At 44.0% G+C, this 17,094-nt stretch overlaps 1 protein-coding gene across 8 annotated transcripts in view; it reads left to right on the plus strand.

The window, feature by feature from the left end:
• CHD3 (chromodomain helicase DNA binding protein 3) overlaps positions 1-17,094 on the plus strand; it is a 1,139,027-nt gene that overhangs the window by 1,026,053 nt on the left and 95,880 nt on the right. For all 8 annotated transcript variants that reach the window (XM_078670235.1, XM_078670239.1, XM_078670240.1 and 5 more), the window contains 2 exons: positions 182-290; positions 840-972. In XM_078670235.1, the coding sequence (XP_078526361.1) occupies positions 182-290; positions 840-972 (242 nt within the window). The remainder of the gene's footprint in view (positions 1-181; positions 291-839; positions 973-17,094) is intronic.

The following is a 17,094-nucleotide window of genomic DNA, read 5'->3' on the forward strand; positions in this document are numbered from 1 at the left end:
CCTCTTGTACTGTGTTTTATTTCTGAATATGAACATCCCTCACAGTGTGTGCCACACACAAGACGTGCGGTTTGAACCATTCCCCATTTCGGTCTTGTCATGTAGTTTAGTTTGTCTGAAATGTGTTGGTGTTATTTGGTTAAAGCTTTACATAGATGACCTGTCTGTGTTTGCCCTGCAGAGCTGCATACGCTGTGGCAGAATGAGGAACGGGCCGCTATTTCTTCTGGGAAAGTGAATGAGATCTGGCACCGCAGGCATGACTATTGGTTGCTGGCTGGCATTGTGCTGTATCCTTTGCTGAAGTCTCCACAAACTCTTGTCTAAGGTCCTTTCTTTTTTGTTAGTATGTTACATTTTGTAAAGCAAATTGGAGACCTCAAATGTAACACTTCTTTCCCCTTTTAATGTCTTATCTCAATCCTTCAGTGTTCGTCCTGTTTTTGTTTCCTTTTTTGAAAATTTTTCTTTTCGTTGATTTAAATTTGCGTTCTCCTTGCAAATCTTTACCTTGTTTACCTCTTTCCTCACGTCTTCGCTCTCTTCCCTGATCCTCCTTTTTCAGCTTTTTCATTTCTTCCTATCATCTGTATTTTCCTTTTAATTTTTTTCTCATCTTTCCCATATATTGTCCATCTTGCATTTACCCCATCGAAATATCTTTCACATAATTTTGGGTTATGTTTTACTGTTTTAAAACAGTAGAATATTGTGAATGTTCCCAAAGTGAGTCAGAAAATGTTAAAAAACGATTATTGTTATCAATTCCTCATGATACAACATGAATGTTCATTTAGCATCTTCCAAGCATTACAAGCGTTCCTTAATGTTCTGTGCAGTCATGGCTATGCTCGATGGCAGGATATTCAGAATGACAGCCCCTTTGCTATAATTAATGAACCCTTTAAAACAGAAGCTAACAAGGGAAACTTTTTGGAGATGAAAAATAAGTTCTTGGCCAGGCGGTTTAAGGTAAGGAATGGTCCTGGCTCATAATCCATGTCTATGAAGTGTATTTATTAAAGAGTACGTGTGTGCCTTGTCGCTGTGGTTTTGGGAAGGTGTGTAGGGTGATGGCCAGCTTCGAATGATGCTGACATGACCTTTCGTTCAGGGTGTTATTTTGACCTCTTTGATGGTGCTATACCACAAAAGGCTTTTGGAAAATAGATGTGTTGTATGTCCGCTGTCTAGGGTTACATCACTGGGAATGCTGCAGTGAAAGAAGTGATGTTGAGATGTTGGTCATATACAGAAATGGGCTTTTGGTCGCATCCAGTTAATGATGCTGCATGAGAGAGATTCTGAGGAAAGTTTAGTGGATGTCCCAGAAGTATGATGTACAGCAAATAATCTATATATTCTCTATTTAAAATATCACCTAATGTTCTGAGAATGGTAATTGAAATGTTTTTAGTAATAAAGGATTTAGTTGGCAGCCATTTTGTAACAGCCTGGTAATATTTTCATCTGGTGTAATCCCTTTCCCTTGGTTTTGATCTTATCTTCTTTTTTCACATCGCAGAATGATGATCAAACATTCTGTTCTTTTACGTTTACTTTTGCAGCATTTTTCTTTTGTATTGCCTTCTTATTGTTTCCATTTGTCTTGGGATGAATTTCTGCATGGATGTCAATCTTTTTTCTTCCTTAAACACTGTTTCTTCATCGTAAAATCTTCACCGATAGTCATAAATGCTGCTCCGTATGTGGACCCTGGGGATAGATATCGATAAATCATCATATCAGGTAGTTTTTTTGCCTGAATATATTGCATTTAGAATTGAATACTAATCTTAAATCTACATTGCAACATCTTTGTTGCAAAAGAGATTAAAAATGTATGCCAGAAATGATAAAATACAATCTGGTAGGCCTACACTGAAATCTGTTTCTTTAAGATTCCAGGAGCTTCCTCTACCTAGTATTGTACAGCCAGTTGCCTCCCACAGCTAGTGCTTTTTCTATCTCCTGTAACTAGAATGTCATTGCACATGTGAGGTTTCACACCTATGTTTTGGGGACAAAATTTTGTCATCTTTGTGATTTTTCACTTTTCCTGGATGGCTTTTATGTCCATCTGCAGAGTGAAGTGGAAGCTGGAAATATTTTCCAGTCAGAATGCTTTCTCTTTGTTAATCACTTTATGAAGAAGGCAGTCTCAGGTGCATACAAGGTTTGTGCGGCATTTCTCCCAGCATCATACTCTGGGAAAGAATGCAATATTTGCCAGAAAATGCCAAAGAGGAACAATAACGGACCAGGAGGACATATGGCTCAGAGGGGTGCTCCAGGGCATGAGCGCAGAAGAGGAGAAAAGGATGAAGGATCCTCTTATCATGCACCCTCTGGAAACAATCCGGTTCCTGACAAGGACTCCTCAAGGGGGAGATCTAGAAACAGAAGACAAGGTGAAAGACACTATCATTGTCATCACTTTCCAGATTGTTCAAGGTCAAGTTTGCTATCAAGACTTATGAGGTAGAAAGTTACAGTGCCTACTTTCTCTCCATTTAAGATGGGTTTGACATTATCTGCTCGCCACCACCATAGACACCAGGGATATTGATCTTTCAAAGATGTGACACCGTTGAAATTGAAGACGATTAATAATGTCAACAAACTTACCATCACCACTGACGTCAAAGAAGCCTCAAGATCAACGTTGATAAGCCTTTATTGGAGACTACCTCTGAGGAAGCATCGCTCGCTGTCCAAGAAATTATGTAGTACAAGATCACCTTCTCCATTGACTTTGAGAGGAACAAAAATAAATATATCACCATCAGTTTCCATGATGATGTCTGGCCCTCTATCCCTTCAAGCTTTTTCAATTGACTTGTCAAAGTCTCTTTATTCAAGAGAACTGAGTCAGCTGGTCAGACTCTCATTCCAAGGTTCTCTACATCTTCTCTCCAACACGCAAAAAAAAGAAAATAATAGAGAGTATATCTAGACCGCCCGAGGCTTTACCAACACCTGTCACTCTGGATCTTCATCCCCTTCGATAAAGCCACTTGAGACCTGTTATCATTCCATTTGAAGATCCCATTCAAGAGCACCTGCAACCTTTGAGAAATATTACTTATCTTAGTTTCATTCATTTTAATTGTAACTTTTCAGGCTATATGAACTACAAGATGTAAAGCCGCCATAACAGAAAAAGTGTCTCAATCCCTATCTCCCATCCATCCCTTCCCTGAATACAATACAATACAATAATTGTTTCGCCTTCAGTAACGGTTCTGCTATAGGCCCAAAGCCCGTAGGCGACTCAGGCATGTCAAGCTATGTGGTCCCGGTTGAGTTTCTCTAGAATAGGGTCCCACATTCTGGGGAATTTGTCTGACATGTTCTAGAGTTCATGTGCTATCTTTTAGTATGCCAATAACAGCCAGTTTGTCTGTAGCCACACCCTGGTATTTAGAATTAGGTATTTCCCCATAGACGTATTATAGTTTGCTTGGTTGTGCGTATGTGGATGGCATCCCATTACTTTTCATTAAATGCCACCCCTAGGCCCTTCTCTCAGCCATTCCTTTAGGGAGCGGTTATTTGAGTGATATTAAGGAGCAGAATGGAGTATATTTGTGATAGTGTATCGTGAGGCTCTGTAGAAACTTCTCCACATATGTGAGGTATCTCGTGGCAGAGGCACGCACCAGGGGACCAAGCACCAAGTGTCTAATGTGTAAGTAGTGGAACCTCTGGCATTCCAGGATATGGATTGTCTGTTTGATGGTCTTGAAATGATGGGTGGAGCACTTATGGAATAAGTCTTTAAGACAATAGCAGCCATTAGTAGTCCATGTATGAAATTTGGATCTCTCCAAGCATGGGTAAAAGTTCTGGTTCCTGTGTATTGGGGTCAGGGGCAATGGGTAGGTGGTTATCCCCCAGTAGTGGGTGAGGTAGTCCTATGCCTCAAGAGTGGCTCTCGTGATTGGGGAGGTGTAGAGGTTGCGGCACCTCTCACTCTTAGAAAGCCAAAGGATCTCTGCCAGTGACCTGGCTGTCATGTTCTGGTCTATAAAGGACCAGGGTTTATTTATTTCACCCTGTAGCCACTCCACCACAATTTAGGCTGTCTGGTAGTAGAAATGGATATTGGGAATCACCAACCACCCCCCCCCCCCCTGTTTCGGGTGACCGGTGCTGGTCGTGCAGTGGAGTTTGGGCCTTTTCCCCACCCAGATAAAAGATTTGCATATTTCTGTTAGTTGTGATATCTCTGTCTACTGTAGTGGGAGTGGGAGGACCTGAAACATGTACAGTATCTTGGGGAACGCTGTTATTTCATGGAGGCTATTCTCCCCACCCAGGAGAGGGCTTTGAGGCGTCAAGATGCGGTGAATGCCTTAAGTGATGGGGCTATGTATTTTAAACTGCTTCTCGCGCAATTGTGAAGATCCGGGCTCAGACTCACTCCCAACTATGGAAGGGAGTCGAGTGTCCAGTGAAACAGGGTCTCCAATTGAAGTTTGTGAAGGAGCGCCCACGACACTACTAGGCCCACTCATTTCCTTAAGGTTAACCTTAAGGCCCACCAGTATCTACATTCTTCCAGAAGTAGTGAGAGATTTTGCAAAGATTGGGCTGGGTCCATCAGAGAGAGCAGGATATTGTCCACAAAGGCTGCTACTTTAAAGGTTTCCTGGTGGAAGGGCACTCTCCTGACTCTCTCATGCTCTTGAATCCTCTGGATGAGCAGCTTTAGGTATAGGTCAGAGAGCACAGGGAGGAGCGGGCATCCTTGCTGGGTGCCCTTTTCTGTCCAGATCTTCTGCGATTTTATGGCATTTATACTAACTCTGGCCAGGGAGAGTTGTAAAGCTCTTTGATCCATTCCCGGAAGTGGGCAATGAATGCCTGCTTTCTAGCCCTTAGCATAAACCAGTCTACCCAGTCAAATGCTTTTTCAGCATCAAGAGAAAGCAGAATCACTTCTGTGGCTCTTTTGATCTAAATCTATAATACATAGGGGCCATTTGGTACTGTTGCTGGTTAATCTAGGCTGGACAAAACCAGTTTAGTCTGCGGGTATCAAGTTGGGTAGTCATATGTCTTGGCAAGTCACCAGTATTTTAGCCACTAATTTTGTATCTATATTCAGGAGGGAGATAGGATGGCACGATTGACACTGGGTCGAATCTATCCAGTTTGGTTGTTAGTGCAATGGTGGCTTCTGCCATCATTGGGTGTCAGCCTGCAGGTCTGGGACATGCATTTATAGATCAGGACCATTAGGGGCACTACAAAGAGTTTATAAAACGTGGCTGTTAAGCCGTCGGGCCCCTGGGCCTTGCCCACCTTTAACTGTTTTTTTAGCTGCCAAGAACTCTGACATGAAGATGGGCCTGTATAATGCCTCCCTATCAGAGCTTGAAAGGCAGGGTAGGGAAAGAGACTGCAAATAAATATGTTGGGCTTCTGCATCGGCGGTGGTGTCTTTATATAGCATGCTACAATATTCTTGAAGACGTCGGCCTTCTCCTCAGTGGTGCACAAGATGCTGGAGGCATTCTGGACCTCTTAAATATACCCCTTCATGCTTTGAGCCTGTAACTTGGTAGACAGGAGGGAGCCTGCTTTATTACCTCCCTTGTATTGCCTGGTTCCTGATGGGCCAAAATGTAGTTGGGCCTATTTTGTTCCAAGGAGCAGATTTGGCCACAAAGTGCGGTGAGCTACCTTCATAATTTCTTAGGGGGTTTGGATTTGTGGAGTGGCACCGCTTGAAGCAGGTCATCCCTGAGTGCAACCACCATCATACGCTTAATTCAGCTGCCTTATTTGATAAATACCCCTCTCACCACTGTTTTTAGGGTATCCCACACCATGCAGGTGCTCAACTTTCCAGTATGGTTGAATTGTAGGCATTCCAGTATGGAGGTCGGTATATCTTGCCTTACTACTGGTTCCCTCAAGAGGGAGTCATTCAGTTTCCAGATACCCCACTTACATGCCAGATTGGGGCTTGGCCATGCCAATGATATCTGGACAGAGCAGTGGTCTGATATTGTCATCGGTTCCCGGGAGACGTCATCCACTTGGGTTAGCAGTCTTTAATCTACCTACAGGTAGTCCATCTCAGTGTTGATGTTGTGGGCTGCAGAAAAGTGAGAGTAGTCCGTCGTTAATGGGTGGCTGTATTGCCAGGCATCAATGAGACCTAGTTAATTGAGGATGTTTCTACCCGCCATTGATAGGTTTGGTGTATCTCCTACCCTCTGTTGCAACTTGTCAAGGTTAGGGTGCATGACACTATCTAGACCTCTTCTAATTAAAAGAGAATGATCAGTGACCACAGCAAACTTTGTCCCTAAGGGTATTAGGAATGCCTACCGACCAGTATTCGGGCAATACATGTTGCCTATCACTATGGGGGTGCACTCCCAGTCTCCCATTAGAAGCTGCTATCTCTTTGAGTCATAAGTCAGGACCTTTCCCTCATGGGCTTTCATGTGGTACCTGAACAATATAGTGAACCCTGCTGTTTCGATCTGATAAAGACTACTAGCCACAGATTCCTTAACGTAGAATTATCCCGAGGCGTGAGACTGGATCCGTAAACTTTTTTGCTCAGCATCCCTGCGTGCTGGGGTACGGCATCACGCGACTCCACCCAGGCGTTGTTCGCGTACGTGACGCTAGCGAGGTCACATAAGTCCCACCCTGGCGCACCTACATCAGTTTTCTTCGGAGAACTTTTCCGCGCCGCAACGCGGAGCCATCAGACAAAACTGTGGAATTGTGGGAACAGTGTGCAAAATAGCAGAAAAATGGAAAAAGAATGGTGACGAACAGCACCAAAAGGAGCAGTGTCAAAACTGTAGCTGCCAATGGCAAGGGAAAGAAAAGAGAACACAGTACAGCCCTGAACAGCCTTCCTGCCAGGATGGGGACAGCCCCCTCTGAAGACAAGGAACCCATGCAAAAATGTTACGACAACATACAGCAGGACCACAAAGCCCACCAGGAACAATAAAAGGAAACTGGTGGCAAGACAAACAGGAACGATAATTCACCAGGGGAACCCCAGCACAGAGTGCGACAACCCCCCCCCCCAAGGAACAAGGACAGAGGACCCCAAACCAAAGGGTAGCAGAGGGACCAGAACCCTTAGCTACCAAGGGGAGAGGGAGGGGAGGGAAGAAAGAGAAGGCAAGCCAGAACCTGGACGAGAACAGAGGGGCACAGGAGAACATATAACTCCATCCTCCCAGTGTCAAAGAGGAAGAAGGAACAAGAAACAGAACAAATCGTCCTGTTAAAAGAGTGAAAGAAAGCACTCACAGAAGATACAGCCACCCACCGTGAGGCGAGTGCAGAAGACCAAACCAAAGGCCCTCGCAGAACGGGGAGGAAGGGCGGGCCGTGAAGGAATCTGCGGCTAGAATTGTCTCTACCAGATACATCGTTACCGAAGGTAAGTAACTCGTACCTCTGATAGAGACTACTAGCTGCAGATTCCTTAACGTAGAATAGATACCCTAGCCATACCTACGGGGAAGGAGGGTCTGCGAAAGGGCCCAGCCGGCCCGGTGATGGGTTTAAAAGATATGCATTTGGCCAGTGTTATCGACGACAGGTCTTGGAAAAGTTGCAGTGTTGCGCCATTGAAGAACTTGTCAGCTTGGTGGGTCTTGTACATGAGGGTTTCTTTGATCGCAAAGAAGTGGACCCTCTGAAGGACATTGAGAGAAGGGGCCCCAGTTCAGCATCCGTGAGACTCTCTATGTGTTTCTGTCCAAGCAGATGCGAGGGTGTGCTGGGTCCTTCAATACAGCCCTAAAGAGGTCCTTAACATAGGTGGACAGGTCTGCAGGTTGAATCTCCAAGGGGATTCCGTAGATGCGGATGTTGTTCCAGCGTGACCTTGGTGGCCTGTCGCAGCAAGGAGTTGATGGAACTATCTATTTCCCCCCTGCCGTTTGTATTAGTTTCATATAGCGTGAACTAGACCCAAAGATATCAGGTATCAGTGCTTTACATGAGCACAAGTTTCGTTACACAAGGACACATTCATTTTGTTAGGCACGGGGAGATGAAGTGATTTGCCCAGAATCAAAGGATGTTGCGCGTTGTTGCCCTGTTCTCCAGCTTCGAGGTCGACCGCTCAAACTGAAATGCTACATCCTCTCCCCTGCCTTGTATCATAATCAAGCCTAATGGTGCTAGATTGTACCTCAGGAATAGGAATTGGCAGTACATGCATGCTGTCTGGTTCACGTGGGAGATTCACAGGGGTTGTGTTGGCGTTGTTCGCAGGTGGACTATAAAGTAGGCTCTCGCAGTCACTCAAGCCTCCTCCCCAATGAGCGCTGATCTCTGATAGCCCCAAGGGCATACCCTGGTGAAACTCAAATTTTTACTATCCAGGTTGAGGTCAGTGTAACCGGTTAGTATACCAATCAAAGCAGGTGACTTCAACTTGAAAATTGGTCAGAGGAATGTACTATCTGATATGCTTGAAATGTACAATATTCTAAATGTGACATTTCCATTAGTCACGAAAGCGTCTCCCCAGGGGTGACGTTCCCTCAGTGCACAGTAATATCTCCAGATTAGTGGAGTGAATCAGTTCAAAATACTTTCAGGTGTGTTTATTCCATCAATCAAATTTATTTAGTATGATTGAAATTCTTGACCTCCAACTCCTCACCATGGAAGTAGAAATCAATGTGCTGACTGAAGCCTTACAACGGGGTTATACTGCTTCTGAGCCAGTCCTCCCAGACAGATTCCCTACTATGGGCTTGAGCCAAGCAATTCCCTCCAGACAAATCACCAGGCACCATTGCCCTGCTCCAGATGACCGGTCTTTTTGTCGCAGCACCCTTCCTCAGGAGCCTTGTTTTGCATACCTCCAGAAGTCAGCTCATCTCCAACAATTTTCCTACCATTCCCCTTGACAGGGAATCAAAATGAGTACACACATATGGGAAGCACCACTTCTCATCAGCCATTTTGGCCCTTATATCGATCAACACCTCCTGTTTGTTGGGCCATTACAGTCATATCCTTTGGGACTCAGTGGCACAAGCTTTCCCTGGTGTGCCCAAAGACCTTCGCCCAGTCCTTTCACAGGTGATTCAAGATGGTTGTGATGTGGCTAAGTTCACAATTCAATGTGGCTTGTACACCACCCACTCCATTGGACGAGCTATATGCATCAGCATTGCCATTCATCACCATGTGTGGCTAAGATCGACTGGGTCCTCAGGTGGAGTCCAGTCCTCACTGTTGGACATGCCGTTCGGTGGGACTCGCCTGTTTGAGGACAAGCTGACTCTACCTTTGAAGGTTGCAAGGAGAGTAGGGCTACCGCTCGCTCTCTGGGCCTCTCTGCCTAGCCTCGCCAGCCACACCAATCCCACTGAATCTTTCATGGCTTTGGCTGAGGCGTCCCTTCCCGCCAAAGCAGGGAACCCAGCAGTTTGACGGGAGAGACCGAAGTGCCCACCATCCATGTGGTCAATGTCGGCTCACTGCTCCGTTCAGCGCTTCCACTCCACAGCCCAACCTGTCAAGACCCTTTATTTTACTTTTGCAGAGTCACAGCCACCCGGAGGGAGGCAGTATCCACAGACTCTATCCCAGTTGTCAAGCAATCACGTTTGACAGGTGGATCCTGCAGATTATCCACAAAGGTCATGCCTTACCATTCCTTTGTTCCCCATCTGCACCTTTCAACATTCACCCAGTGACGGACAGAGGATCATCACTCCATTTTGCGGCAGGAAGCACAAGCTTTTTTGGCCAAGGGGGCTGTTAAGAGTTTGCCAGTGCCAGAAATAGGATATCGTTGTTATTCCTGATACTTTACTTAGAGCGGAATTAACTAAGATATTGGGGCTGAACGGGGCAAGTAAGATACCCTGGTTGAGACATTTAAAGTTGCTATGTGTGGAACTGGGACGGGTGGATTTGTGGGGCGAGCCTAGAATTGTGTCACAATCCATTACTAGGAAGGCCCTGGTGGAGGCTTACAGGGAACATCGGCTGTCCAATCTGATGAGTAACGGTTCAACTGGTCGGCTGACTAATGCTTTTCTTACAGTTAAAAGTACCTATTGGGCCGAGACCATTTTGGAAAGTATTCAACCAGCATTGGCCAAAAAATTGTTTTTACAATTTAGATATGGGTGCCTCCCGCTTCGTTCGTTTGTTAAAAACTGGGGGGTCCATGATGCAATTGAAAGCCCGGCTTGTGGTGAAGTGGAGGAAACGGAGCTGCATGTTTTCTTCCACTGCCACTCTTACAGGACACCTAGGCGACGCTGGTTAGTACAAGTATGTAAGAATATGGGCACAAGACACTTTATTGAGGCTTTTTAGAATACTCAAACTGAGTTGCACCCCCCAATTGTCTATTCAGTCTCTCATTATTTATTCTCCATGTGGTGCATGAGAAGGAAGTTTTTGGAACCTGATCCCTAATGGTTGTACCCAGTATATGGTTCTTCCCCTTTTTTAGAAATAAAATAAGATTTATTAATGATATCCCATGATTGAATAAATGTAATTGTAATTTTATTAGCAATGAAGCCTTACCTTCTGTTTTAATAAGTTATTTTATTATATGTGTGTGGGTCTCTAGTATGGTTTTGTTCTAACAATTGCAAAAATTATTTGCACTAGCACTTTATGGCCATTGCTCATGTGTACGGTGATTGAATGGAAAAACTGTATTAATGTTTTTACTAATTTTTTATCCAACTTTTTATGTACTGCGAACATTTATTTGCTTTTATGGTCAATGTACCGAAATAAAGCTTTTCAAATGAAATGATACTTTCTGGTGCCCAAGAAGGGTAGAGATCTTCAGCCTATCCTAAATCTGTGCCCTTCCAATGCCTTCTTCCGAAAGAAATATTGAAAATGCTCACCGTGGCCCAGGTCTTGTCTGCCCTCGACGCTGAATATCGAATGATGGCATTGGACCTTCAGGATGCCTAGTTCCATATTTCCGTCCTGCTGGCTCATCAACGCTATCTGCGGTTCATGGTGGGAAAGGAGCATTTTGATTTCGCCGTGCTCCCCCTTGGTCTAACCAAAGCCCCTTAGGTGTTCACAAAATTGACAGCAGTGGTACAACACACCTTGGGAAGTCAGGGGGACCAGTCTTCCCCTAACTCGATTACTGGATGTTGAAGGTGGGCTCACTCCAGGCAGCCTTCAACCACCTCCAGACTACGGCAAACCTCCTGTCATCTTTGGAGTTTACTATAAATGTGTCAAAGTCACACCTGACTCCTTCTCGGAGGCTCCCCTCTATTGGAGTCATTCTGAACATGATGATCGTAATCTTTCAGCCTCAGTCCTGGAGTTCAGTGTGGTTGACTCTGAGACTGCTGAGACTAATGACTGCCTGCATCATGCTGGTCGAGCATGCCAGGTGGTATATCAATCAATCAATCAACCAATTTCTAAAGCACAAAGCAACTTCAGGGATTGTTCCCAGCGCGGTGAAAGTTGCTCCCACCAAATCCAAACAAGCCTTTGCAATGCAATAGGTCTCACATTGGCGAGAGTTTAAGCTATTGACATTGTAAATAATCTAAGCACATTTTCCAGTAACACTTTTCCAGGTATCTTTTTTATTATAAATGGTGACAAAAAAAATAGCCATCAGTGGGCAACATATTATCGTCTTTCTGTGAGCCACATGTCTTAAAAAATGTGAACAGGTATTTTATGGACAAGGCAAGGGGGAGATATTTACTTAAAAGTCACACTAAAATGCAGAGACCTTCCCTCGGCCAAATGTTCAAAAGATGTGTCCTTTACAGTTGAAGTTGCTGGCTTGTTGTGAGTAACCACTCTTATGGACTGTTTCTAAAGAGAGGGGGCCTGAAAAGAGGACAGTAAAAAAATGTATTTGAAAATAGAACTCGGTTAAAATCTCTCTGGTTGGTGGCGGGATTGTTTTAAAATCTCACCGACATTACGGTGGGGTTGTTTTTGAATATTACAGGGTGCCATTGTGGTTACTTCAAGCCCTCGTGGGATGACAATGACTTTATTTACAAAAACTCACTGAAATACAGGACCGTGGTTTCATGTCGTGAAAGGAAAGTGTTATAATCGGAATTAGAAATTTGTACCCATTTTAATGTCACTGTGACAGAAAGGCTTAAAACAGAACTCATCACAGTGTGGTCGTGTTTTTTTAAAACCTCACTGGGCATCAGTGGGTTTGGTTTAAAATTTCACGACGTGAAAAAAGGTTTGGTTTAAATAAGAGGTGCCCAAAGTTGGGCCCACAATGCAGGATAAAAGAAGAGTTTATAAACTGTTCCCATTTAATGAACTTTGTCCGCAAAGATCACACATGGAGCTCTGGGACATCTGTCAAGGCTTTGGCCCTTGTGGACCAACATTGTCTTAAAATCTCAGAGGAATAACATGATTTGTTAAAAAAACACAGTGTGGTAGGGAGTTTGGTTAAAAGAAGGATGTCAGCAGGGTCAGTTTGAACTCGGTCTGCTGGTGGAACCAGTTATACATATCAATGTGCCGGCGGAGTTGGTTTTAAGCCTCTGAGTGCGAGGCAGGGGACAAGTGAATGTGGATCATACACCAAGCCTCAAGGCGCTATTGCTGCAGAGCTAAACCTGAGGTGTTGCATTGTTGACAGTAACACTGCAGTTATAACATGCAATACACCTGCATTCTTCAGCCGCAAACAAATTTCACATATAAATAATTAATGTAAATAACCAGCTTTAATCCTCCACGCTTACATGCTCAGAGGAGGTATAAGCGATGCAATTCTTAACCCCAATAGCAGCCTTTGTGTAATATATTTGAAATATTTGACTACCACTCTTCTGAACTAGTTGACGCGACAGCGGTCTAGAACGTCACTGTGAAGAAAAAAAAGACCACCGGACAAAATTTTTTGTACATAAAATCAGGTACACTAAAAAATCTGGTTGAGCCCGGCAAATCGTGTGTTGGTTTCACTGTGTTTACTAGAGTACAGACTTCTGGAGACACATCCAGTGAGGACGAGGGAGCTTGGTTTCTCGAGAACAGAAACAGTTAAACACGTAGGTATGGCCTGTTCATCAGGCAGGCGTCTGTCGCTTGTGCGTCTAGCTCCACGAAGAAGGGCTGTCTCCGTCTTTGGGCACCGTCTGTAATCTGGCCTTCACCCCTAATCCCTCCGCACAATCACAAATCTATTACCTGCTCCGCTTCCTACCTTGCTAAGTGCATTTCGTTGTGTTTTCCCGCCCACTCCACTGCGGAACAAAACACCATGAACTGAGCCTTGTTGCCAGCCATGGTCGCCCGGACTCGCACCAGGGTTTCCCTTATATGAATATTCACTTTTTAGATAGCACGTGACCAGGGCACAGGTCCTAAACAAGCATTAGAAATTGCATAGGTCTCGCATTTTTTTTGAGTTAGTACTATTGGCATAGCTCAACAGCTACCGGACAGAAATTGCCACTTTGCAGGTGCCGAACAGAGCATTGCTCCATGAAACTGCCTGAGAGCCTAAAACGATGTTGATAGACTACAAAATAAAAAGGTATAGACTACAACATAAAAAGGCAGATCAGGATGACCAGGGAATCGTGGTCATATTGGGATGGCCAACCCAAGCAAATAATGAGTGAAATCGCATAGGTGTGACCCAAGCACACAAAGGCGGGTGAATGAGACCCAATGAACCAATAAAAACCCTGTATTTCTAAATGGCACAACAACGAACAAGTGGCAATTCATGGGCATGCCAAAAGTTGATAGAGGAGCTAACAACAGGTCTTTGCAGACAGCGTATGCGTGCTGCCTAGGCTCAACTTAAGAAAAGAAGTGGGGAGACTGACCTAGTTTGGCAGTATGCAGTTGACATCACTGGACGTGACATCATGGCGTACAACTTCACGACACACAACATTATGGAGCACGACATCACACATGGCATCACAGGAATTGACATCATAGAAAGTGGTATCACAAGCCACAACTTAACAGGAAGTTGCATCACAAGGAGTGACAACAGATCTAAAGCCCTCACATATATGTTTAGCAGGTCTATCATGTGTACGTTTGAGCGTATTGCGAGGGCAATAGCACAGTGAGCTACAGAAGATGACATGTGACTTCTACAGCGTGCAATCCCCTAGTTTTATGTAACACATCCTGTACATTCATTTCCAAACGTATTTAATTTATTGTACATGTAATATGCATGTGTTGATGTAAAGCGCTCTGACACCCCTGCATTGGAATGAGTAGGGCTATACAAGAAAAAATAGTGGTACTTAAATTATTTCAACGCCTCCTCAGGGGAAGTAAGCTCTATATAAATGCAATTTGCTTTGTGTAAATTTTGGGAAAGACCAACCCATCTGATATTTTTACAGTGCATGCATATCTCCTTAAACAGGGACTTAACAAAGTGAAAAGCTGCCTCTCTTAGGTATGTGTAAAGTGCTAACAAGGTGTGAGCCTTTGTTTCTCCTCTGCTTCATTTGCATCAGGTGTGAGGGTCCTCACGGCTCCCCGCTAAGAGGCTGAACAAAAGGAGGCCTGATGACCCCTCAAATTCAGCCTTTATGATGGGCCCAGCAGGAGTCTTAAATAAGAAAGCCCCGTCTGCGCCTGCATATGGTTACTTGTTGCAGATGGAAAGCATACAATGTGCAGGTGCTGCTGAAAGTGTCCCGATGTTTGGAAATTACACCGGGACGAGTTCAGCACATTATTCAGTGTTGCCCAAGTTCTTGGCAGGGTCGACGGCGTTCACACAGTGAAAAAAGTGGGTGGACGCCATCCACCCGCGTGTACCCCCGACTCGTGCCCTCCACGTGACGTAATACTGGCTTATTTATTTATTATTTATAAAGTTTTAGGTGTGATTTTATTTAACTGCCTCAACGTGCTAAGTATGCGATTAGGCTTGCGCAAACAGATGACAAGACATGCTCAGTAGCACAAGCTTCAGTTATTAAAGTCCCAATTCTTAAATTATTTTGGTTTTTATACAGCTAAAGAAAATGTACCTCCCACTTTGTGCACGAATATTGCCAGCTGCAATTCAAGTAATTGGGACGGGCGGGCTTGTCCAAATGCAGAGTGCATTTGCTAATGCAGAAACGTTGACAGAATAAAGAAATTTTTATAATTACAAATTTCAGAGCAAGGGCCGGTAACTACTGTGTGGATACACCTGTAAAAGTTTGGAACTACCGCAAACTTGCGAGTTTCTGAGCATATACTGACGAGTTTCAAGTGATGACACGCTCTGGAAAAGCACATACATTTACACCTCTCAACGACTGGCTGGAGCGTTTACATTCCCAGAGTGGAAATGAAATCTAAAATAGGCCCTAAATTTTTTTACTTCCTGGTATACATTTTCCATATCTTTTGCAACAAAGATGCTACAATGTAAACTTCAAGCGAGTAGTTTTATTCAAATCTAAAAACTATATTCAGTAAGAATAGCTACCTGCTAGTTCCCTAAAGGGTGCTCTTTTTCATATGGACACTGGCACTCTTTATTCATACATGATATATAGTTACAGTTAGGACAGTATTATGAATGGAATTAAATTTTTGGTTTGCTTCTAACTTTGGCGGCGTTTGACAGATCACAATGAAACATTCCCCAAAAAGGTCTTTTTCGCCTCAGTTCTTTCCTGGAAAGGGTAATCCATCAAGCGGGGGCAGAGAAATAGAAGCATTTCCTAAAACACTTTTTCCCCTTGCAATTTTCCATAGGAAAACTGGACACAGACACATCCAAAACAGCTGAACGAAATTATACCTTTGTCAGAAAGCTACATCTTGGTCCAGAAAGCAGATTCAACAGATTTGAAGATAAGGTCTGATAAGCTGCCACCACTTCAACAAAGATGTGGTGGCAGCCATTTTAGGTCTCTGGGACTGAGTCCCCGGGCCTGAAATCTTTGGGGAAAAAAATCATATAGGGAGGAGGGTATTGATACCTATGAAGGGTGGCAGAATTCAGGGGTCAGGATACAAAATCACTCTAAAAGCCTTGTTGACATGCATCGCACAGACCACTAAAGAGAGAGCCCGAGGGCGACAAAGCAACGATACTACAAACACACAAGAAGTGTGTTGCCTTTACCAACATAAAATGCAAGTAAACCACAGTTGGGTATGGAGATTGTATACTGCAGGTCACGCAGGGTCTTATTAGACCCATAAGGCCATCCTTAGTGGCAGAGGATGCCTCACACACAATATTGTGTCATGCTTCATCATAGGCATCCTCTCCCCACCCTGGTAAGTGGTACTACCAGGGCAGACTCAACCTCCCTGAAGACTTGGCGGTAGGAGGGAGTTCTTACATAAAACTTCCAGGATAAAATCGGGTACCAACTTAATTGAAAACACCTTCAGGTGCCTCAGTTATCACCTTTATTAATGAGAACCTGAGGTATGCTTAAAAAAATCCAATTATGGCACCTTGAGAGAATAATGTCTGTAGTCTGTCTTACAGTCTGCAAACATGTTTCTGCCCACACAGGTGCAGCAGCATGATTAAGAAATGCCCCTGTGTTATACTTGTGCAGAGCAGCTGCTTGGGAGTCTCTTCATACTTCCACCACGAATACGGTCAAAATCCAGATTCCAGAGCAGATTCGATTCCTGGTCAGAATGCTCTAAGGAATCTCTCACAAAGAGGGCCTGTTTCACAGTTAAATCTCTTTTCAGTTTCTTGCTGGACATGGAGAAAGTTTTTATTTTTGCACGCTAACCTTCCTATTCTTTTCCACTTTACTTTGACTATTATTGAAGGTACAACGATGTGGAATGAAATGCTACTTGCAGCTGTAGTTCTGTATCATAGGTATCTTCACTGAAGTCATAAACTACCCTCTCACCTCATTGGTCTTTCCATTCTGGTAACAGTAAGTACTCTTTCTACATGGTTTCCATACAAAAGAATTCAGTCAGTGAGGCAACTGGCAGTACAAGCTATGCTCACTCCTTAGAGGTGCAGTGCATATTTTCATTTCGCTGTACTTTCAGCCGATCATTTTGATTTTTCCTTCATGTATATTTTACTGAATTGATGCTTTATTGCAGCAGGCTCTAGGG

This window comes from Lissotriton helveticus, chromosome 12 (assembly GCF_964261635.1).
Source record: "Lissotriton helveticus chromosome 12, aLisHel1.1, whole genome shotgun sequence".
NCBI classification, from domain to species: Eukaryota; Metazoa; Chordata; class Amphibia; order Caudata; family Salamandridae; genus Lissotriton; species Lissotriton helveticus.